General features: G+C 42.4%; 1 protein-coding gene across 1 annotated transcript in view; it reads right to left on the reverse strand.

Moving 5' to 3' along the window:
• Window positions 1-5,155: 5,155 nt before the first annotated feature.
• The window catches only part of NRIP3 (nuclear receptor interacting protein 3), a 30,457-nt gene continuing 12,109 nt past the window's right edge, over window positions 5,156-23,503 (reverse strand). Inside the window, exons 2-7 of the mRNA XM_032796783.2 lie at window positions 20,138-20,317; window positions 18,278-18,360; window positions 12,751-12,890; window positions 11,262-11,314; window positions 11,059-11,156; window positions 5,156-7,382 (exon numbers count right to left, since the gene is read on the reverse strand). Coding sequence (XP_032652674.1) covers window positions 7,367-7,382; window positions 11,059-11,156; window positions 11,262-11,314; window positions 12,751-12,890; window positions 18,278-18,360; window positions 20,138-20,317 — 570 coding nt within the window. The 3' untranslated portion in view covers window positions 5,156-7,366. The remainder of the gene's footprint in view (window positions 7,383-11,058; window positions 11,157-11,261; window positions 11,315-12,750; window positions 12,891-18,277; window positions 18,361-20,137; window positions 20,318-23,503) is intronic.

Raw genomic sequence — 23,503 nt, forward strand, 5'->3', positions numbered from 1 at the left:
TGTCTTGGGAGATTTAAAACTCTGTAAAAAGATGCTTCAGATTTCGCACTGATGATAGTTTTGAGAAAACAAACAATGATCTCTCCCTCTTTTAGACTGTTTAAAACATTGGTTATGTTCTTTGTTGGAGGTATGGTATTTGCTGGCAATAATCTTAACTAGTTTGGTATCTTCTTTTAAAACTGATTTCCCTGAAATGGAATTTTTGACTCAGTTTAATACCCAGTTTTCTCTGGAATTAAGAGGATTTAAACTCCTTCAGATTTCCTTCAGCTGGGAAATCCCCCCTGCTTGAGGGAATGAATTTCTTGGCAACACACTTAGTGAGACATTGTGTAAAAGGTGCTAAGGGAGCTAACGCAAAAGGTCATAACATCTGATGAGTCTTGACGCTGATACTAACACTGGTTAGTGTAATGACGTGAATGGTCATTTCTGGTCTGCAGAGATTGCCTCTTCAGTTCCTTTTTGGAAAGGCAGGGAATCACAATACTGGCCTTGCTTTTTGGGAGGCCAGCCTTCTCCAGCAAGCTACTTTGACTTATGGTAGCTGATCCACAGTGCAAACTAACTGCAGCACAGCATTCCTTCTCTTCACTCACCCTGGCATGCTCCTAAGCTAAAGAGTTCGGGGGAGGGGGATGCATCATAGGGTCTCCTACACTGGCCCTGCACTACTCTGCACTCAGGGTAGTCTCTGAGAGACAGAAAAGCTGGTTGTGCAACCCTATTAAAATGACTAAGCCATTCAAAAGGGGGGCCACAGCAGAGCCCAGAATCAGGCCTTGAGACTTTTCTAAGACAGTCTTAATAGTTGGTGTAAGTAGGTTCTGACTGCTCCACTCACCAGTCTGTCTCAGTTTGCTTCCTTCCTGACTGATGGTCCCCTGTGTTGGTTTTGTTGTGCTGAGGTAACAGCCCTCCGGCTGAGGTTCAAAACACCACCTTAGAGGGTATAACATTCAAAACAACACCTTCTTACTGCCTTCGTATGGCTTCCCTGCCTAGACCAGTACCTTCACCCTCAGTGGGCTATGGCTTTCTCTTCGTGTCCACTCAGCCTTCATCTTGTTGATATAGTTATCACCACAGGGAGGAGCCAGGCCCTCCCTCTGCTACTAGATGCTGGCACTAGGACCTGATTGCATGAGCTGTTCACTCTCAGACTCAACGCTGCCCTCTCTATTCACAGGACCTCTTCCTATAAAGACTTTTCCTGGTTCCTAACCCTCTCTCCAAGGATTTTCTCTACCACCACCTCAATGCCCCCTTTCTAGCCTTTTCCTCTGCCTCCCTTTCTCATGCTGAGTGCTTCTTTTCCCCCTGATCTTTCCAGCTCTCACCTGCTGCTCCCTGAAGGTATCTCTCAAGCTTTTCTTATAAAGTGAGGAAGGTTGGTTAAGGTGCCAGTTTAGAATTCAAAAGAGCTGTGTTCAATTCCTTCCTTCACATACGTCCTGTGTTACCTTGGGCAAATAGCTTAACCAGTTCCTCAAAGGTGTTTAGGCTCCTAGCTTCCATGGATTTCAGTGTTATGATAGTGATATGGTAATGATTTCCAGTGAGAAGCCTAAATAGCTTTCAGAATCTGCACCTCACCCTCTCCGTACCTCAGTTCCCCATCTGTAAAATGGAGATAATAGCACTTCCCTACCTCACAGGACTATAAATATATTAAGGATTATGAGGCAATCAGATATTATGGTAATAAGGGCCTTCTTAATACCTGTGATAGATACAGTGGTTTGCTACTGCATGATCCCTGTAACATATAACCTATTTGGCCTTCCTCAGAAATACATTCCTTATAGGCTGGGCTAGAGGGGTCTGCCTTTAATGAGTATGCAGCACATGCTGCTATAGTTGGCAAAAGACTTTCTGGTCTCTTGGTAATAGTCGTTCTGAGGTTTGGCTATGGAATTTCTATTTGAGCTTGGGAAAGCCAATATTTTATTCTTGTGGTAGATTTCCTAGTCTTACGTGAAATGGGCTTTGGGCCTGATCCAAAGCCCATTGAAGTCAATGGAGAGGCTCCCATGAGGAGGGTCTGGCATGGAGCTTTGGATTTTCCACTGTCTGCAAGTGGCTGTGGGTAGATGTTCCTTTCGTTTCTTGCGTCAGGAGCTCTGACCATCTTGAAAATTGTAACACCTTGTGGAAGGATGACATCTAATTTATCTTCCTCTTGTGCCGCGTCTTTGCTGAAATCTGAATCCTGTGGCCTTTTTATAATCTGGGAGAGAACATCGTAACATCCACCCTGTTGACAAACAAATCTACAAGCTGAAACTACAGGTTGTGGGATTACTGAGCCATGAAAAAATTCAATTTGTTTGTAACTGTGGCACCAACTGGAGGAAAATAAACATATTCCCAGCAACAATTGAGAAGTAGCTCTTGAGAGATCAGTCTGAGCATGGTAAGCACAGCACACCACTCGACTGTTTGGGGCACATCAGCAGCTGGCACAAATTGGCAGGCATAGCTCATGGGTCTGGCCATCCATCTTCACACAGGCTCTGAAATGTTATGTACTGACTGAAATCCTCCTGCCACACAACTATTTAAAAGGGATCACTATTAGAGATTGTACTTTGAGGGTTTTTAACCTGTTCCTAAGCAGGGCTCCACTGCCTCTTCCTTCATGGCTCCCTCAACCCAAAAAACAGAGACCTCCCATTTGAGATCACTAGAGCCCCAAATCGCCCTTCTTCCCCCACAAGCCATGTGGGCTAGTGAAGAAAAGCAGTGGTCCAAGGACAGAGTAATACAAGTTTAACAGGGCCAGCATGTGAGAGCGTCATATCAGAATGAGTGAGAAATAAGATGAGAGACAATGGGTTAGTGGATTAAGCACAGAATGATCATCTGTCTTAGTCAGTGTGTCAACACTAGAAAGAGTGACAAGGAGATCTGGGCTATGGTGTGTGCAGCACGTGAATGATACCTGGGTGTATATCTCCATTACAGCTGGTGTCGCTCGTATAATAGAATGGATGACCCAGGATCCACAGGAGATTTGGGTTTGGATTTGGATAAACTCTAGTTGATGCAGGCTCAATCCAGACAAGGCAAAGATGTTACTAGTAGTTAGGGGGAAGTAACTGAAAGAATTGGCTAGAATTATATCAGCCCCTCTAGTCAAAGATGTTCAGTTGTTATTTGCGTATCACCTTTACAAACTGAGAGCTCTTATTTAGAACTGGCTGGAAAATGGGAATCCTTTCCTGGGGTTTGGGGGTGTGTGTGAGTGTTTTTGAAAACAATTTGTCCAAACTAGGACAAAACATCACAAATGTGAAAATTTTTGTGGGAAGCAATTTAAAGAAAATTTGTATTTAGTGAGAAATAAAACTGATTTTGTCCATTTCCCAGCAGCCTTCCCGGGATCTTTGTGTCAATTTTTCTTGCCACTAAGTGCAATTCTTTGTTTCAGACATGGACCTAGATGTGCTTGGTTGTGATGATCCTGCCAGGATTAGGTTGCTGTAAGGCTACACCTTGAGCCCATTTAGAAGCTGTAGCGAGCGTGGAATGCACAAGCTGCTTATTAAACTAACACTGTTCCTAGGAAGCACATGACACCAGTGCTCTGTGAGCTGCACTGGCTGTCTGTAGCTGCTAGCTGGAATTCAAGTGGTCATTTTTGACTTTTAAAGACTAAAGTGGTTTGGGTCTGGGTTACGAAGAAACAGCTTCTGCCACTGTGCTGGATTGCCACAAATGCTGTCACAGAGGGGCTTGACATGGAGCTGCTTTGATTATAGCTGCTTTGATCATAGAGGGAACTGCTGGCAGGATATTCTCCACACGTACCCCTCAACTCTGGGACAAGGGTCATTAGAGCACAGGAGCCCAACTGAGCAAAACATTTAAGCATGTGATTAGTTCCACTAAAGTTAAGCACATGCTTAAGTGCCTTACTGGATCAGGGCTTAGATTTATTTCCTTTCTATACATGCTGAAAAATCACCCCCCACAGGCATTTGGAGAGGAAATGAGAAGAGAGTTGGGCAGAGTTGTTTAGTAGTTGGAAAAATTGTTTTGGGCCAGATTTAAATTATGATAATGGGGACCCTAGCAATCTACATGATCTAATTCAATTTATTTTTAAATATTAGTGATTTTTAAGTTTTCAGAGTGCCCATACCTTGGGATGAGCTAGTCTAGTATATACACATATAAACTAAAGTGCTGATCGTAGCCCATCAAAGTCAATTGCAAAGCTCCCATTGACGCTAGTGGTGCAGGATTGGACCCTAAAAGAACATTTGCAAATTGTATTATTTAGTAAAGAAAGAAAGAAAGAAGATTTGGCGATGTGACAAAAGGAGAGGTTATATATGAAGGACTACGCGAAGGATCAAAAGGAATTTCTAAAGTAAGTGAGGAATCTCAGCTCAGCAGGACATTAGATTAGAGAAGCAATAATTATATACATGTTGGATAGTGTGACAGTAAACCCTGTAAATTATAAGGAGACCAGCAACATCTCCTACTAAATATCTTCTGAAACAAAGTGCTTTGTATAGTGCACTCTTAGACCTCAATGCTACAAACTGTTCAAATAAAAATTAAAAGCTTGGGGAAGGCTTAACTACTAGGTTTCTGTTATTTTATTGTCGATATGTTGCAGGCAATATATCCACTAAACTACCCACTGACAATCTTTCTATCTTTTTCATCTAATTATTTTGCTTTCCGGGTTTCTAGGAGTATGATTATAGGAGTCTCTGAAATTCACAAAGTCTCCTTGATATTATTCTAAACCTTCCTATATTTGTCTCAAGGAGGTAAGAAACTTATTGTGAGTGTAAACAGCTCTTTTTTTAAGAAGTAAAATTGGAAACAAGCAAAATTCATTTCAAACATCATATTGCAGTCTGATATACAGTGAAATAAGACAAGTTCCAACATTGTTACTTTACAACAATATGCTATGTGCAATTTAGCATGTTTGGAAGCAGGTGATCACGAAGGGACTCATATCCTGATAACAGGGAAAATGACTAATGTCACTACTGCAGAATTACAGAACTACTTTTTAGGCCAGAGACCTGTTACGTATTTTCAATGGCTGCAAGTTTAAGTCTTGTAAAAACAGATCACTGGCGTATTCAGGGGACAAACAAATAAGCTGTAATAGCAGCTAAACTTTATTTAGACTTTAATTTGACATTCAGTACGGGTAACAAACACAGAAAGAATAAAGTACCAAAATACAAAACTCATGGCATATATGTTTCATTAAATATATTCCCTATTTAGTGAAAGAGATTTATACAACACATTGGCAGGATTATACAGTGCAGTCCACCTCTCCTATACATAGAGCCGTCTTATATAAAATACTGTATGTACAGGAGAGTACTGCACCATATCACTGAAATAGAAAATAGCCCAAAACACTAATAATCCAAATTTGATAGCAATATAAATACCCAAGACTAAAAATGGATAGTTTCAAATCCACTGCAAGAGACCAAGCTCTAAGTTGGTAAAATACAGGCACCCATGTGGTAAAGTTAGACCTGCTATTGTAGTCTTAGGACAGCAGTGTACAATGATCAGTGTTATTGTGAACAGATCAGCTAAACTCAGGACAAACCTATACCATGAATCAAACTCTGCAGGCCATGCTCTGGGCCCGACCTGGTTCCCAATGAAGTCAAGGAGAGCCCCTTTGTCCTTATTCAGACAAAATTCCCACTAGGCCAATTCCTAACTGGTGTTGAGTCCCAATGAGTTCAGTGGGTGCTGCAGAAACTAGGCCTAGCAGGATTTTACCAGCTGAAGCCCTGATCAAGCAAAGAACGTAATAAGCACGTATATTTTTAAGTACTTGAGTTAAGTCTCATAGTCAGTAGGACTAACACATGCTTAAATTAAGTACATGCTTAAGTACCTTGCTGAATTGGTACTTAAGTGCTTTTGGTACCTGCATGTAGGCTTAGTAATGGCTGCAGGATTCAGCCCCATAGTTACACAGCATAAGAAGCAGTACAAAGAGCCTCCTTGAAAATCTAGCTGTGTTAACACGTTATGCCAAACACTCTGACTCAATAACATAAGGAAGGATATTAGTTGACTTGATTGTCTAGCAAAGTTCTTAGCTTTGAAAGAAACCCCTCAGCTGGTGATAGTAAATAATTCCCATTAGCCTTTACAAATATGTAGAAGATTACTGTAAAAGGCCAGATGCTTTCAAGTGGTGCAATAGATTTCTTTTGTTATACAGGTAAGCTTTATGTGAAGTAGTAGAATCATCATTAAAACAAGACAGCAAAAAGGGCCAAATGCTGGTCTTAATGAAAACTCCCAGTTTCCGTCAGGGGGATCAGGTTTGGTCTTGCACTTTAAGACTACTTGGGGAATTTGCAGATAGATATAAAAATAGTGCATTAAAGATAATGATACTGAAGTACAGGAGTTTAAAGCCAACCTAGCTATCTAACTGCTGGTGCTCCAAGGGTAGTTTCAAGCTCAGTCTAGAGTTGTTGTGTTGGTATAGGCTCAGGGAGTAGCACTTGGGTGGGGAAAAAAGTGAAGGCGCTCAAAGTGAATTTGGATCACAATATCCTACACCACTAAGGCTTGGTTCACAACTGAATCTAGTAGGCCAAATTGTCTATCAGCAGCACGGCTGCTTTTTAAACAGTAAAACTTTGTGCTTGTTTCTTTCTTTATGGTACAACATGTAAATCTAGCAGGATGAAAAATTTTCCGGAATTGCTGTTATTGAACTATGATGAGTCCTGGTAATAGTCTTCTGGTAAATAGAAGTCCTGAAGACAAATTTGATCAGTGAATAATCATATGATTGTTCTTCTCATAGACTCCACAGTCACATTCTTAATAACATGGCAACAATGTTATAGCTATTAGGATGATTTTTTTTTTTTTTTACCACTATGTGATATTTATGTTGATATTTTAATACGAGTGGCTTCCTTTTATGGCTATTTGAACCTGGTGATGTCAATTTAGTGTATATAAATAGTAGCTATTGAAAAAATCATTAGTAAAAATCTAATTCTGGTAGCTTCTAATCACAGATAAACACAGTTGTTTCATTTGAGGCTGCTATAAAAAGTACTTTTCGCATCATTAGAGTAAACTCATCAGGTTTGTCAGACCATTCATAATCAGTGGTACACTATATTAGAGTCTAGAAAATAAGCATATGTTTCTATCTCAAAAACAAGACAACATTGCTAAGTTACTGGCTACTGAATATGATTTAATTTAGCTTTACAGAGCTAGCCTAGCACAGGTGTTATCAATGATATATGTTGCAATTTCCTCTGGAACAGCTGCACAGCTTTGCTTTGATGTCAGGGTTTCTCATCTGTGAGTGTTTCTGTCTTTATTCCTCAGAAGAGCTGAAATGGGAAGAAAAAAAAGAATGTAATACAATAGGAATTTTCGTAAGGGCTGGGGCTATTTGCTGCAGCCACATTAGGAGAGCAGCAGCCAAGAGCCAAGAAGCAAAAAGTCAATTCCTCACATTCCTTCTAAATTATACTAGAACAATGTAATATCGGGCTGTTAAGAAGACGCCCCCCTCCTAATATTACCCATCATCACAGATAAGCAAGGGAATCTCTTAAGATGTTTAAAGAAAACGTTGTTTGATGGCATTCTGTCTGGCAAGGAATCCCTTAACAGTTGTGATTGTAAAATCTATACTTCTATTGTTTTGCAAAGGATGAAGTGGGTTCTAGCTCACGAAAGTTTATGCCCAAATATATTTGTTAGTCTCTAAGGTGCCACAAGGACTCCTCGTTGTTTTTGCCGATACAGACTAACATGGCTACCCCTCTGAATACTTCTCTATTGTTCGTCTGTATGATCTCTGTCTGGTTCTTTGATTGTTTCTGTCTGTTGCATAACTAATTTTGCAAGATTTAAATCAACTAAGGTGGGGGTATTATTGGTTAAAGAATTATTTTGCAATATGTTAGGATTGGCCGAAGAATTATTATGTAATATTTTAGTAAAATGATTGGTTAAGGTATAGCTAAGAAGGACTCAAATTTCACTATATAAACTGGGGTCCAAGAAGCAGACCAGCAGGGGGAAAAGAATCAGAAGGAAAGACCTGAAAGAAGAAGAAGAACTTACCCCACAAGACACAGCTTAAAATCAGAGCTGCTAAGAATCCTCTGCATGACCATGATGTGCAGCAAGGAACCAGAACCCAACCGTTACCGACCTTGCGTAGCTAATAGGGAAAGTCTGCCTGTGTGATCAGGACTGGTAAGCACAGCATTGTATGCTTAGCACAGGCACCAACTTTCCAATGTGCTGGGGGGAAGGGGGGTGCTCAACCCCCGGCTCTGCATCAGCCCCCGCCCCCACTCAACCCTTTTCCCCCAGTCACCATCCCACCTTTTTCTGTCCCTGTCCCACCCCCAAGCATGCCAGATCCTTGATCTGCTCCTCCCCCCACCACAAAACTGCTGATTGCAGCAAGAGGAAGGCACGGGGAGGGAGGGGAAGGTGCTGATTGGCCGGCCAACCATTAGGGGGGGAGGCACTGGGGGATAATAGGGGGGCTGCTGGTGACCATTTTTCCCCATGGGTGCTCCAGCCCCGGAGCACCCACGGAGCCTAACGTGTTTTTTTCTTGGTAATTGTTAATAAATAGAGGATAAGGATATTTCTGTGTAAGGGTCTTTCACTGGTAAAAAGATCCTGCAAATCTGTAGAAGAGTATGCCTTGAGCCCATGGAAGGGTAAGGGTTGGTACTTAAATGAATCAGATTACACTGAGCCCTAGGAAGTGGGCATGGATGGCCCTGAGTCCTAGGAAATGGGTAAGGGTAGGTGCTTTTCGCCCGGAGTCGTAGGAACTGGGAAACAGTGGGTGCACTGAAGTCTGTGTGTTACATTTTAGCTGAGTAAAAATGGCAAGATTGGACCCTAGTCAGTAATAAGAGATAATAATATTTAGCAATATTAGCACCTCTTACTGGTGCCAGTTCTAGCAGACCACAACCTTAGCTTCTGCCATATTCACATATGTCTTGAAGGAAAAGGGAAAAGCACGCTTTTTTACCTTGGAGGTTGAAAGGGTCATCTAAATGATATTCCTAATCCCAAATTTCCCAAGGGCCAAGTATCCCAAATTTCAATCCTAACCCAGGTAGCAACAGGGCAGCATTCTGCACTCATTCGACCCACAGGTAGTAAATTTGTTGGGAGTCAACAGGAGTTGTGTATGCCAGGGGTGCAGCACTGTCTGGTATCATCATTATAAAATATACTATTTGCAAAGGATGGTAGCGGAGGAAGTCTCAGAAATGCCAGAGACTTGCATACAGATGTTGTCATTAAAAAGTCAACACTGGACCACAAGCACCACACAGTCAGTATTTCCCTCTGCTTAGAATAGGAAAGAACAGTGGTATCTTACGGACAGTTGTGTGTCAACTGTTGGTAAACATTGACTTTTAATGGCAACCACTGTATATATACATGCCCAGACTCCCTAATCTAGTTATTAGTACATGGGGCTACTTTTTGTGAATGTTGCCGTATGAAAGCAAATAGAAATAGTTGAAGTCCTATTTATTTCTCATTGCCACTAGGCTGTATTTACTGGGGTCATCTTTAGCATCACAGGGCCTTGAACTAGTTGAAGTCTGTAGGTATTACTATAATACAAATAATTATTGATAATAACAGGCTGCTAAAAGACACCTGAACCACACTATGTAAACCTACAATACTCTACAATACTGTTATGTCCCGGGTCAGCAGGTGGTGCTCTTACACAGTCTTCCCAGTTCTTTTTCTTAGCAATGAGCAAATGTTCAGCTTTGGGAAGACATGCTGTGTTGCTGTAAGTTTTTGTTGTAAAGAGCAGTGGTCCAGAAAGAAGGTCCAATGTGTGATCTGCAGGTGAGTTTGGTCTCTGCTTTGGTCTCTGATTAGAGTCCATATTTAAGGTAGAGTAGCTCTCTAGTAACCAGACGTTGATGTAACACTCAAAGAGAGAGATAATGTGGCCTAATGGACAGGGCACCAGACTAGGACTCAGGAAATCTGGGTTCTAGCTGTAGCTCTGGTTACCTTAGGAAACTTCATCTTTCTGTGTCTCATTTTCCCATCTGAAAAGAGGGATAATGCTACTCCTTTGTAAAGTGCTTTGAGGTCTTTGATGAGAAGAGCTATGCAAGAGCTAGGTGTTGTAATTACACCTCTACCCCAATATAACGCGACCCGATATAACACGAATTCGGATATAACATGGTAAAGCAGTGCTTCCGGGGGGCGGGGGGCGGGGTTGCGCACTCTGGAGGATCAGAGCAAGTTCGATATAACACGGTTTCACCTATAACACAGTAAGATTTTTTGGCTCCTGAGGACAGCGTTATATCGGGCTAAAGGTGTATTATTATTCTTGGAAGAAGGAATTGTCCTGCATGCTCCTAGACTGCCTCAGTTCAGGACTGGTATGTGTAAATAAACCAAATGTTTCTAGAATATACCCAGACTCCAAGTCACTGATTTCTGCTCCACTGGGAAGCTGTTCTGTGCAGCCTCGGGCCATCAGCTAACTCAGCAGAGAGGCACCATTGGTGTCAGGATGGGATGGTGGGGAGGGGTAAGAACACTACCTTGAAGTGCTTCACAACGTTTCTGCACTGTGGGCTAGTAACAGCTTTGGGTGTATTCCCTTGTGTTTAAAGTCCTTTCCAGAAAAAATGTTTCTCAGGGAACATTCTCAAAGCAGACTGCCAAGAGTTAGGCAGATGACCCTCATTAACCTCAAAAAGAGCCAAGTGGCTAAGTCAAACCCCTCTGCGTATCTCTTTGAAAATGACCCCTCTATTGTTTGAGGGTAGCTTACAAAAACATGACAAGAATCAGCCGAAAACAATCCAGTGGCCCGATTCAAAGCCCTCTGATGTAGATGAAAAGATTTCCTTTTCTATCAGCGGACTTTGGATTGGGTCCAGTTTGATGACTGCTTTAGCCAGATCTGCATTCCAGGCTAAAAGGAGAACACATACATGAGATTCCAGAATAACTTTAGAATTACACACTTACTTCTCTCCATTTGTGGAGATGTTATTATCAATAAATGGGATTTCTTCTCTCTCTGTCTTCCCCAGTACAAGGTGATGCTTTTCCATATTTATGACACACTAAAATAATAATAAATACTAATGTAAGAGGGGAAATAAAAAACCCATAGTGATCCCCTCTGCAGTAGTAAAAGAACAAGAGGGTACGCACAAGAGAAATCCTACCTTCAGAGATTTCAAGGTCTGGAGCCCAAGGGAGAAGTTTTTCTCATTTTCTTCTGTTAAAAAAAATCAGATCTGAATTAACAATGATCTACTGCAGTGTTTCTCAAACTTGGGACACTGCTTGTTTAGGGAAAGCCCCTGGCGGGTAAGGCTGGTTTGTTTACCAGCTGCATCCACAGGCCTGGCCAATCGCAGCTCCCACTGGCCGCAGTTCACTGCTCCAGGCCAATGGGAGCTGCTGGAAGTGGCACGGGCCAAGGGACGTACTGCCTGTTGCTTCCAGCAGCTCCCATTGGCCTGGAGAAGCAAACCGCGGCCAGTGGGAGCCGTGATCAGCCACATCTGCAGACACAGCTGGTAAACAAACCGGCCCAGCCTGGCAGGGGCTTTCCCTAAACAAGCAGCATCCCAAGTTTGGGAAACACTGATCTATTGTATTATTTGCAAATAGCTCCACTTTGTATGAAAAGACATTCAGCTAAATACAGATCAGTTGCCAGGGGTGGCTCCAGGCCCCAGCATGCCAAGCGCGTGCTCGGGATGGCAAGCCGCAGGGGACGCTCTGCTGGCACCGCGAGGGCGGCAGGCAGGCTGCCCTCGGCGGCTTCCTACGGAGGGTCCGCTGGTCCTGCGGCTCCGGCGGACCTCCCGTAGGCATGCCTGCAGGAGGTCCGTGGAAGCGCAAGACCAGCGGACCCTCCGCAGGCAAACCACAGCCTGCCTGCAGCCTGCCTGCCATGCTTGGGGCGGCAAAATACCTAGAACCACCCCTGTCAGTTGCTAAAGGGATTGAATGAGCCTTGAGGGATCAGAAGTAGACTACAGAGCTTTTCACCTCTAGGTCAGTGTCTGACAGTGACCCAAAGAGGGTAGTAACTGAAAGTTGTTACTGCCTGATCAGGCTGTGGTCTGAAGTGAGTTTGGTGACTTCCATCCAATTCCTTGTGATCAAATTTCCACAACACAAAATAATCATCTTTTTTGGCAGTCACAATAGAGGCACCAAGGATAGAATACGCCATGGAGACTAAACTATTTCCAGGTAGGGTGACCAGACAGCAAATGTGAAAAATTGGGACGGGAGGGGGTAAAAGGACCCTATATAAGAAAAAGACCCAAAAATTGGGACTGTCCCCATAAAATTGGGACATCTGGTCACCTTATTTCCAGGTCAGGGACAAGATATGTTATTGGCAGAGAAGTACAGGGAATCTTACATGCTGATGCCTTTACGATACCTGCTCTGTGGATAAACAGACAGACTTGAACTGTTGATCCAGCAATAAATTCACTTTAAAACTCTAAGAGAAAAAAACATACTTTCATTCTTATATTAAAGATCTCTATTTTTAAAATGGTCAAACAGCTTCACATTTGCTGTTGATGAGCAAAAATGAACATGCTACCTACTTCATAGCACAATGAAATAGATATGGAATCTGCTTATATCATATCTACAGCACTGGAAAGATACTGCCCAACCACTTACCTGTGACAACTGCAGAACAGTCCACATTGATATTTCCCACTGTAACAGCTAAATGTTCTATCTGGCCAATCACTTTCATATTGCGTGGTAATGAAATCTTCGCACCTTCAGTCTTGTATGTTTTGATATGCTCCTTTAACCTGTACATTGAAACCAGTAAGTGCATTTAACAGTGAGTGTTCAGCTGAGATGGCAGTAAAACTATATTCTTTGAGCTGTCCGTTCATTCCTATTAAGTGATTATCATCTGAAGCTGCTTTATTGGTAACCTATCTGTGATGATACCGTATCCTGACCTGATCCTACTCCAGTTTAAGTCAATGACAAAAGTCCCATTAGTTTCAATGGGGCGGGATCAAGTCCTTTATGAAAAAATTATTTTGGGTTATATTTCACAGCTTGTTTCTGCAGGAGTCTGTTCCTTCGAGTTCTCTCTCATTTCCCCAGGACAGAAGAATCTGTTAATCCGAAGCTGTCTTCTAGTAATAAAGTTCCAAATTCAGCCCTGGGGGTGTAAGCATGTGCTGCTCTGCTTTGAATTCAAGGCATGTTGAACCACTAACACCACATCATCATTTGGCCCAAAACTTCTCCAGAGTATCTTACAGCTAGGAGAGCATATGTGATTTTTGTTCATTAGCAGATGATGACAGGTTACTTCACTGGAAGTAGTGACATATAAATAAAATATCCAGAAGAAGAGGAAATGCTTATCAACAATGTATAATATTGAACAAGCACAATAATTTTCCCTAGATTACTACATTCCATAGACTATTCTGATAACATGTATGGATTATTTAGGTACATTTTTTCACATTTTATGTTGAACTGAAATTAAGTAGACATTCAAACACAAAGCAATAATTCCTGCCTGGGATAATCCAGAGTCATTTTTAATTGTTGTAAGGTGGTTTTTTCCCACTACAAATCTGCTTTGCAAGAACAGTCATCTCTAGAGGAACCAACTTTGAACAAGGCACTTTGAGGCGAGCTCCATTAAAAGAGCCGTTTTCCTGTCCCATAGAACTGTCTTGCCGAGTGAAGGACCAAAGAGTTTCCATTTCTTAATTCTGTTGATTTCCATTTCTTTTGATCTTTCCATGTGCTCTGGTTTGCCAGGCACATTAAAGATAGTGAAGTGGAATACTTTCCCTCTGCAAGAGCTAAACTGAATAGAATGGCAAAACTCCTTTAGCTGATTTCATTACCATTTAACATTCTGATTAATTATTGTGATTGCTCAGAGTGAAGCAGGTGATTACCAATAATATTTCTACCAAATGCACATGACTAAGCACCACAAAGTGATGACCTCACCATCTAAATTGATAATCCACTCAGGAGAAGTATAATCACAATATTAGGAAATCCTGTTTTCCACCAGCAGTCGCATGCTATTAAGCAGCACTCTGCCTGACTGCACCAGGAATTATTAGAGAATGGGGCAAATTCAGCCACGGAGGGACTCTCTTCAAAGAAGGCTATTGTCCAGTTTCTATAATGAATTATGATATGATATGGCATATTTAGATCTGCATTTATCAATTTATTTCTATCTGGGCTGTCTTATAGGAGGTGTAGGTGTTCAGGTATACTGAGTGCAGTGTAAATGCCTAGACAGACAGACAGACAGAGCTTATAGTAAAATATAGGGCAAAGAGATGCATTGGGTCTTGCCCCTGATGTCAATAGATATCTCAGCTGGGGATGCAAAGCTTTTCTATGGAGCTGGCAAGTGGGTCTCTTCTCTGCTATCTCAGTTGTAGACATCATTGCTGGCTGAGTTATGATTCATCAGCAGATGGTGAGTAATGTAGCTAAAGGAACAGGAATTCAGGCTCATAGTTCCATGATACAAAAAAAGATCATACAGCCTGAGCCTCACAAGAGGTGCCAAGCACCCTAACTCCCATTGACTTAATTGGGGCAGAGGGGAGATTGGTATCTTGCAGGGTCAGGACCAAAGAGCCTGATTTTCATAGAAGCTGAGCACATGCAGCTCCCATGGACTTCAGTTGGAGTTCTGGGGAACCAGCAGTTCTGAAAATCTGACCCATGGGATGCAGAAGGCTCTCTGAGCTATTCCATCAGGGCCTGCACTTCCATTAGGCGACCCTAGGTGGTCGCCTAGGGCACCAGGATTCGGGGGGTGGCATTTTGTGTGCTCCCCACGGGGCACACGGGAGCTTCCAGTTCCACTTCTGTCACGCCACTGAAGAAGGACCTTCTGCCAACGTGCTGCGGAAAACAGTGGCAGGCAATTGAGCAGCTCAATGACTGCTGCTGTTGCCTGCGGCATTTCGGCGGAGGGTCCTTCTTCAGCAGCGCGATGGGAGTGGAACTGGAAGCTCCCGTGTGCCCCGTGGGGAGTGCACAAAATGCTGCCCCCCGAATTCTGCCTAGGGCACCCGAAACCCTGGCGCCGCTCCTGTGTTCCATTGTCCTGCTAAGAAGGTAACAGCCAGAGGGGGACATGGAAATTTGCTATTGAATATTCAGTGTTAAGGGTTCATTATATAGAAAAAAGTAGCTCAATTGATTTGGCAGGAATTCCATGGCTCTCTGTGATGTTAGCTAAAATCACCAGCCTAGATCCTCTGGTGCACCTAGTCTCTGATGGGAACAGCAAAGCAGGTGGGGAAAAGCATCAGGGAGCCACTTGTTGCTCCTTGATCTTCAGACTGGCTTTATGTTGACCCTGGAAATGTTCAGAGCAGACTGGGTGCTGCTGTAAACTCATGAGCTGGAAAGAATGTCCAAGGAGCTGTCTGCCAGTGGAGGACAGGAGTGCAGCACTCTGGCCACACTCCCTCCATTCCCCTTGCTGTTCCTTAAATACCACCTATTTTGAGGGCTGCAAGGAAGGAAGTCTGTAGGAGCCAGGTATGCTGGATCTACATCTACAGGTGAGATGCAGCTGATTTCTGCCCCCTTTGTGCCACTAGAGCAGTGCACAGGAAGCTGAGGAGAAGGCAAGATCTGGCCTATTTTGTCCCCTAGGGTATGGCTACACTTGAAATTTTAAAGCGCTGCTTTGGCAGCGCTTTGAAGTATGAGTGTGGTCGGAGCGCCAGCGCTGGATGAGAGCTCTCCCAGTGCTGCACGTAAACCACATCCTCTACAGGTGTAGCTTGCAGAGCTGGGAGCCGCGCTCCCAGCGCTGTGGCACTGATTACACTGAGGCTTTACAGTGCTGTATCTTGCAGCGCTCAGGGGGTGTTTTTTCACACTTCTGAGCGCGAAAGTTGCAGCGCTGTAAAGTGCCAGTGTAGCCATACCCTTAGTCAGGGCCAGATTGACTTCAGTGGAGTTGCACATTTATAACCAAGGGCTGAATGTGGCCTGCAGCAAAGGAGAGAACAATTACTTGGGGGAGGGCACATGGATTTTTGCCTTTTCTAAATTGCTTTTGGTTGCAAGTCAGAACCAGACTTAGTTAAGAAAAGCAGAGCAGTGGATGGAGTTCACCACACAGACAGAATCTTAGTACAAGATGGATGCATGGTGATAGCTCCTTGAGGGCATGTAATGAATGTGTTCATTTATGTTCACTCAGACAGAAAATCAGCCTGAAAGCAAGCTTGAAAAGTAGGAAGGCTCTATCCATAACCAGCAAAAGGAGGTATTTAAATGATGATGAAGTGGGATTCTTCTTATCCTCTCTGCAGAGAGATCCCATTACTATCTCTCACTGCTAAGCACGGAGGATTTGTTAGAAGATCATATCAGACTAATTAAATTGATCTCTTACCTAACATGTAAGGAGAGTATTTAGAGTGGCACAAGACATAGGTTTAAAAGGATGAAAAAAGAAAGGGATAATTCAGTGTGAATATCAAGAACATTCTGATGGTGAGATCTCTTAGGTAGTGAAGGAGTCTAGTGGGTGGAGTCCTTTCTTGGGACCTTTAACACCAGACTGCACAAATTAATACTAGACAATGTACTATAAGCACCTTCCTGTACTGGCAGAGAAATGGATGAGATCTCTTAATAGGTATTTTCCATCTCTGATTTCAATGGCTGCATGAAATACAAAACCCTATATTAAATCATCCTAATTTTTTCACTGTGGATCCATGTATCATCTATGTCATTTTGAAGTAAACTGTGCTGCTGCATTCTGCTGCAGCACAAGAGCATCAGTGGATGCCAGAACTGAATGGGTTAGATGTCCGATTTAAATTAACAAAAGCTATTGCATTCATCACACTGGAGGACAACCTCCCCATATCTCATGTCACTGCAAACATAAAAGTGAAATGGCCCAAAAGGCTGGCTGAGAGAAAGAATGGTCTTTTGGTCAAAGCACTAGCAAGATACTCAGGTCCAGGTTCAAGCTTTCAGCTCTGCCTTAGGTTTCCTGAGTGACCTGAAGACCTTTGTGCCTCAGGTCCTCATCTGTAAAATGTGGTTAATAATATTCTGTTTTTTTATTTATTTATTTTTAGACTAACTCCTTCAGGGGAAGGATCATTTCTTACTGTGTGTGTCAGTACAGCACTGGGCACAGTGGGGTCTGGATCTCAACTGGTGCCTTGAGGTGCTACTGTGGTACACATAAATATACGGAGGCAGTGACTGCTTTTATTTTGAATTTCCTGATATAGGGCCCAATACTACACATCGCTGTAAGTCTGTACTTTAATACTTAAATGTACTTCCTCTCTCTTTGACAGGGAGGGATTTTGACATTGAAGCCAATAGGAAGTTTCCCATTGACTTCAGTAAAAGCAGAAATTGGCCCATATATTGATCTAAGCCAGCTCGTTAGACTTTCTCTTTGATGGCTGGGACTGTTTTTATTAAGGGGACTGAAAATAGTATAAGAATCAAGTCTGACATGTAAATGGAGAAGAACCAACACATCGGGAGCCATTCTAGTCTGTTGTGTAAAGGCTCACCATGGATGCTGCTGAGCATTGTCAACTTCCATTGGCTTCACCGGGAGTCGAGAGTTCTTCTCCCCTCTCAGGAGTGCACAGCACCTTCCAGGACTGAGCCCTAAATGCTTCATCGTCACTTGTCAGTGTCAGATGCATGTGATATACTTCCTTGTTCATAGCAGGTGCAGCTGCCTTGCAGCCATTAAAGACTATTGTGCAAACAAACAACAGACTTTACGGAAAATGGGCATTATTTACCTAGTCGTGTGTAATGGTGCTTAGGGAACAATTTCAGTTGTTTGCATAATCATGGTAAGCTGATCTTGAAACCTCCACGTTGCTAGGGGGAAATATCAACACTGATGGCTTTACCCAGCTCCATTAAAGTCAATGGGAGTTTTGCCATACATTATTGTAAGTTAGTCTTCCAATATTGTTAAATATATTTCCTTTCTTTTTGATGAGGAAAATTTTTGCCACTGATGTCAGTGGGCAGAAGAGCAGGCCCCTAAACACCATTTCAGAAATAATCTGGAAATTCTGAAAGCTTTCCTCGTTTGTACAGCAGCAATGACACCATGTATGAGTACTCAACATGCTGCCTTGTACCATAGGTTAGATTTAAACAGGCCGCTTACCCCAGTCTATCCAAACATGTGGACGATATGAGATTATACTGACAACTGGTGTCAATCACAGCTTTCAAGTCCTTTCCAGCACACTGCAAGCAGAAGACAAGAGCGTTTGGAAGGAACAACAGAATGTAAGAAAGAAATCCAGTGTTAATTGCATCTGTGCAAAGGTCCATGTACATGGAACACAGGACTCCAATAGCATCTGCTATGTCACCATTGAGGTTTCACTGTTCCAGCACTTTCTTTTCTATTTCCCTCAGCCTCTCAACTGTGTCGTAGTGCACATGAGGATTTCAGACTAATGTTTAAATGAAACTCCTCTACAGAATAATGAAGACGTAAGGTTGGATCCTGTGAGGTGCTGAGCACCAGCAATCCCATTGAATCTTTATCTGTAGCTATGGGGCCAATCAGATATCTAAAAAAATAGTCCTTATTGTGGTGTTCTGGGATTGCCCTTTTCTCAAAGGTCTCAGAGCCCATTCCTTGGCTGGCACAGCTTCTCAATGGAGAGTGATAAAGTCACTGTGCTGACTGGAGGCCACATGCTGGCAATCAAAACTTCCCTATCCCCTTCAAAGGTTACAGGCCTGGCTCCTCAGCTGATGCTAATCAACATCACCACACAGACTTCAGTGGAGCTATGCCACATTATAGCATCTGAGGATCTGAACATATATACAGCACTGAGCATCCTGTTGGCTCTCTATAAATAAGCATCTTCTGCTAAATCCAACATTAGGAATTGGCAGGAAAGAGGAGCCTTATGGGAAGAAAGATGGGATGCTGAGGGGACTAAGATACAGGGGATGCTGAGGGTAGGAGAGTTTAATCACAAAACAAAATTATCCCAACTTTTAAAATAAACATGCCCCAGATCTGCTAACCTATATGCTCCAATGTCAGAGAGAATGGCAGTCAGGATGTTCCCTGGGGCATTCCCACACAAACAGACCCATGCCTGCCTAGAGAGGAAGGCTTTAGAGCAGTGGACCGCAACCTTTTTGTGACTAGTAGCACATTCATGTTTTCAGAAGAGCGTGGTAGGCGCCAACAACTTTTCAAGGCTTATTTTGTATTTGTACATTAAATAGTACAAAAAAATTATTATTACATAATATATGAATCCAGAGAGAAGAGAGAAGCCGGAGAAAAACCACGAGGACAGAGAACACTGGTGCCCACAGCCCTGGAGTACTCTGTCCCCAGCAGAGGTGGGGCCCCAGATTCTCTTCTCTGCTGGGCACTAGGTGCGCCTCGCACGTGCTGGGAACAGAGAACACCGCTCCTGCAGCCTGAGTTCTCTGCCCTGGGAGGTCCCCTGCTGGGCACTAGGCGAGCGCACATAAATGCCCCAGCGGGTGCCATGGCACCCACGGGCACCACGTTGGGGACCTCTGCTTTAGAGTTTGACACACACAGCTCTATCATACTCAGGCTGCCTTCTCTGAAGGGAAGTTAGTGATGATGATGGAAAGATTAATGTACTGGGCATCTCAGGAGCACAGGAACCCCAAAGCCCCAGGAGACTTAAGTTTGGGTCACCCAGCATAACCGCTGTGTTTTTACTGGGGCCTTTGTTTTGCAGAACTGCTATTATATCCGTCGTATGAGAGAGAACAGTTAGATGGAGAACAACAATGCTTTTTTTCAGGGCTGTCGACATTGTCCATTTCCTTGTATGAAGGAAAACAGACACCTGTCAAAAATAATATCCCATCAGCAAAAACATTGGGTTTCATAACAATAAACCTGGATACAAGGAGCCTAGTTGTGCCTTTATTACATGGGTGGTTCAATTCCTCCTGCATTGCTGATAAAAGGATTTAGGAAAAGCTGGTAAAGAATCGGAGGAAGCATTACCTGACAGCACACTAATATTAAGTCTTCTTCCTCCTTTTTCTTTGGGTTGTCTGTCTTGGTTTGATTCAGTTTATTGGTCTGTGCTGAGATGTCGTTCTTTGGAGTCCATGGCCCTCGGTTATTTTGTAATTTTGATAAATTTGTCTCCATTAAACGTCTTTGCAGAATGTTATGTGGTTGCTTTAAAACAAAATAAAAAATAATAATACAATTATAAAATGATACTACTACTGTTGGGCTCCATTGGTCAGTGATTTGAGTCTGAACAAGTCTTTTATATAGATAGCAAAGGCTAAATAACTTACCTGACTTCAGCTACATTCAATAGGAATTCCTAGACCAAAAGAAGTATAATGTATTAGCCAAGGGAAAATCCCATGACATCAAAATAGTATTTGGAGAGCATTATTTCCCCTTCCAAGAGCATAGCCATGCTGAGGGCATGATATTAACATGGGAATCAGAACAGACTTAAGAAAGACTTAAGAAGATATATTTTATTCTTCAGTTATCTGGAAGTTTAACTGATAATAATTTGGCCTTTGACTAAGTGCCTTGTTTAATATGCAGAGGACTACGTGACCTATTGAGCGAATGCAGAGGCCTTTCATCTCTTAACTCAAATCGAGTGTAGGTCACTTATTAAATGAGTGTGTCTTAATCTAATACCTGCCTTCTGAAATTGTTTTATATCAATCAACCAGCTGATTTGGGTGTGCTATACAGCCACTGAAAGGTGAAATTGGATAAGGCACAACTGTAGAAAGATGACTACACAAATACTGTCTATGTTCATATATGGTTTGGCCCAACCTAATCCTTATGCCATATGGCTCTTTTCCCTTTACTCTTCATGTCATCCTTCATGCCGCTCCTCACTTCTCTACATCCTTCAAACAGCTTCCCACTTCCTGTGCAATAAGCACTCCTGCCTAAATCCTTCCTGATAGCACACTGCTTTCCCAAAGCCTTTCTATGTTGGCCATGGGATGATACATACTCACAGAAGTTTTGAGATGAAAGTGACCTGTTAAGTCATGTAGTCCATGCCCCTGCCACTAGATGGTTGCTCCCTCTACATTTTTCTAATGAGCTTCATCTCACCACCAGTGATACATTCACACCTTCTCAGACCTGAACTTTTGCCTATTGGTTGTGCCTATATATTTGCCTGCATATTGTATATTTGCAAAGGTGAATATGACAGTGAAGCACCTAACTCCAATGGAATTTCATTTCAATCTGGGTGCCTAACTCCCCTAGCCGCCTTTGAAAATCTCAGCCTGTATTTTTTTGAATTAGTTTGCAAACTCTTTCCAGTGAAGTTCCTGTGTTTTAACATGTTCAGTGAAGCGTCTTAAATAATAAAGGTTACAAGAGACTAATGTAACATGGCCTGCAGAAAGTCAGATGACATGAAAACACTCTCCTAAAACAAATAGGAGAGTATTTCAGGTTCTGTTGCAGGGGCATAACAGTTACAAAAGAAGTGAAACTATATTAGATGGATAAAAATCAGGTAGATATGGTAAAATACCTGCTGTCATTGAAACATGTCATCTCTCTTTTTTCATGCCCTCAGCTTGGTTATCCTCTTGGAAGGGGAAATCTTTTTGTATTGAAAGGAAAATAAAATTCCTTAATCTGTGGCTGATGTTTTGTATGACTGATACTCAGAATGGCATGTTCTGTATAATAAGATAACATACTTGATTCTGCACCCAGCAGTCAGTAACAATGAAAGATTAGAACTCTAATTATGCTGCCTACATTATCTTCAAAAAAGTCATGGGGCCAGTTCTGCTACCCTTATTTGTGGTGAGAACTATGTTATTCCCACTGAAATCAATGGAAATAATTTCATAGCAGGGTATTACTTAATGTAAGTATAGATGGGAAAACTTGTTCCACTTTTTTAATTGTACAGATACCCCACACTGTGGCATGAGGAAATCACTTAAGAAAAGAGTCCTCCCATTTAAGGCAGAACCATTAGGTATGAACCAGAACTGTGATCACAATGAAAACATTCGAAATAGAGTCAGCTGCACAATACACCATTCTCTAAATAGAACGAACAGAAAAACTCAGCTATGTTAGTATTTCCTACAGGTAGAGGGGCAGGTGCTTTGGAGAAGGTTGCATGCCCTCATATCCTTGAATGTTTCCTACAGTACAAGCATACATTTTTACAAGCTCTGAATCTGCACTTAAAATTCATCAAAGATGAGGATTAGATGGCTTATGTTACAGGTGTTGGGATAGGGAACGTTTCACCTGTAGGCCCTCAGCTCAAATCCAGCCTAGGTCAGCAGCAACTAGGGACAATAGGAGCTTCCAAACCTTCAAAGTTCAGTGTTAGTCTGGACACTTTTCCAAACCATCAGCTCCCAAACAACACAACCAATTCCCGGTGAAAGAAGTTACTAGAGAATCAAGGGTGGGCCGTGCCTAGGCATATCATTGCCACCTTGCCTGAGAACCTCTCATTAATTTCCAGAGTAACAGTTCAATGCACACGTGACTAGCTCCACCACGGGTCATCAGTGGACCTTGGATTTCTCATACTAAAAGGACAAACTTTAACTGCTTGATCTAAAAAACTAAGCTCCCCAGCTGGCAGCTCTACCATTTTTATTAATCTTTACATGGATCACTCACTTAAGAGACAAAGGCCTACATTATGGTAATGTGGGTTACAAGTGCAACTGGAAACATCTTTTATCAGTGCTAGTTCCGCTGAAGTCTGAGGCAAATGCTACCTTCAATAGGACAAGCATAGCTTGTATGTTCCAGTGCATAAGTTGAAAAGACTCCCTTCAGCATCATTCTGTCCAAGGCTATTACTAATTAATTTGTTTAAACTTTGATTTTCCTTGACTTTCATGTGCAATACAGAGTGAGGAGTGTTAGTCAGAGAGATGAGTCAAAAGCTGGAAACAGACACTGAAAATCAAATAACGGTTGCAAAGATCCTGCTGAAAAATGGCAGCCAGACCACTTAAGGAAAGAAAAAGAGGAAAGATCTTTTCAAGCAGAGTTATCATAGTCAGTGGTGTCCTCCTCTCACTGCATCTTGGCTGTGCACCCAGTAAAATGTTGAAAACAATTGAACTAGGGTGACCAGATGTCCTGATTTTATAGGGACAGTCCCGATTTTTGGGTCTTTTTCTTATATAGGCTCCTATTACCCCACACCCCCGTCCTGATTTTTCATACTTGCTCTCTGGTCACTCTAAATTGAACACAAAGAAGCAGTTTATTCTGTTTTAGGTGTCATCACTCCAGCCCTCATACTGAACTACACAGAGTTCTTCTGAAGAGTGAAACATTACACGGCATTCAGTAAGTGAAACAAATATGTTA

The sequence above is a fragment of the Chelonoidis abingdonii genome, chromosome 4 (genome assembly GCF_003597395.2).
Source record: "Chelonoidis abingdonii isolate Lonesome George chromosome 4, CheloAbing_2.0, whole genome shotgun sequence".
Taxonomy (NCBI): Eukaryota; Metazoa; Chordata; order Testudines; family Testudinidae; genus Chelonoidis; species Chelonoidis abingdonii.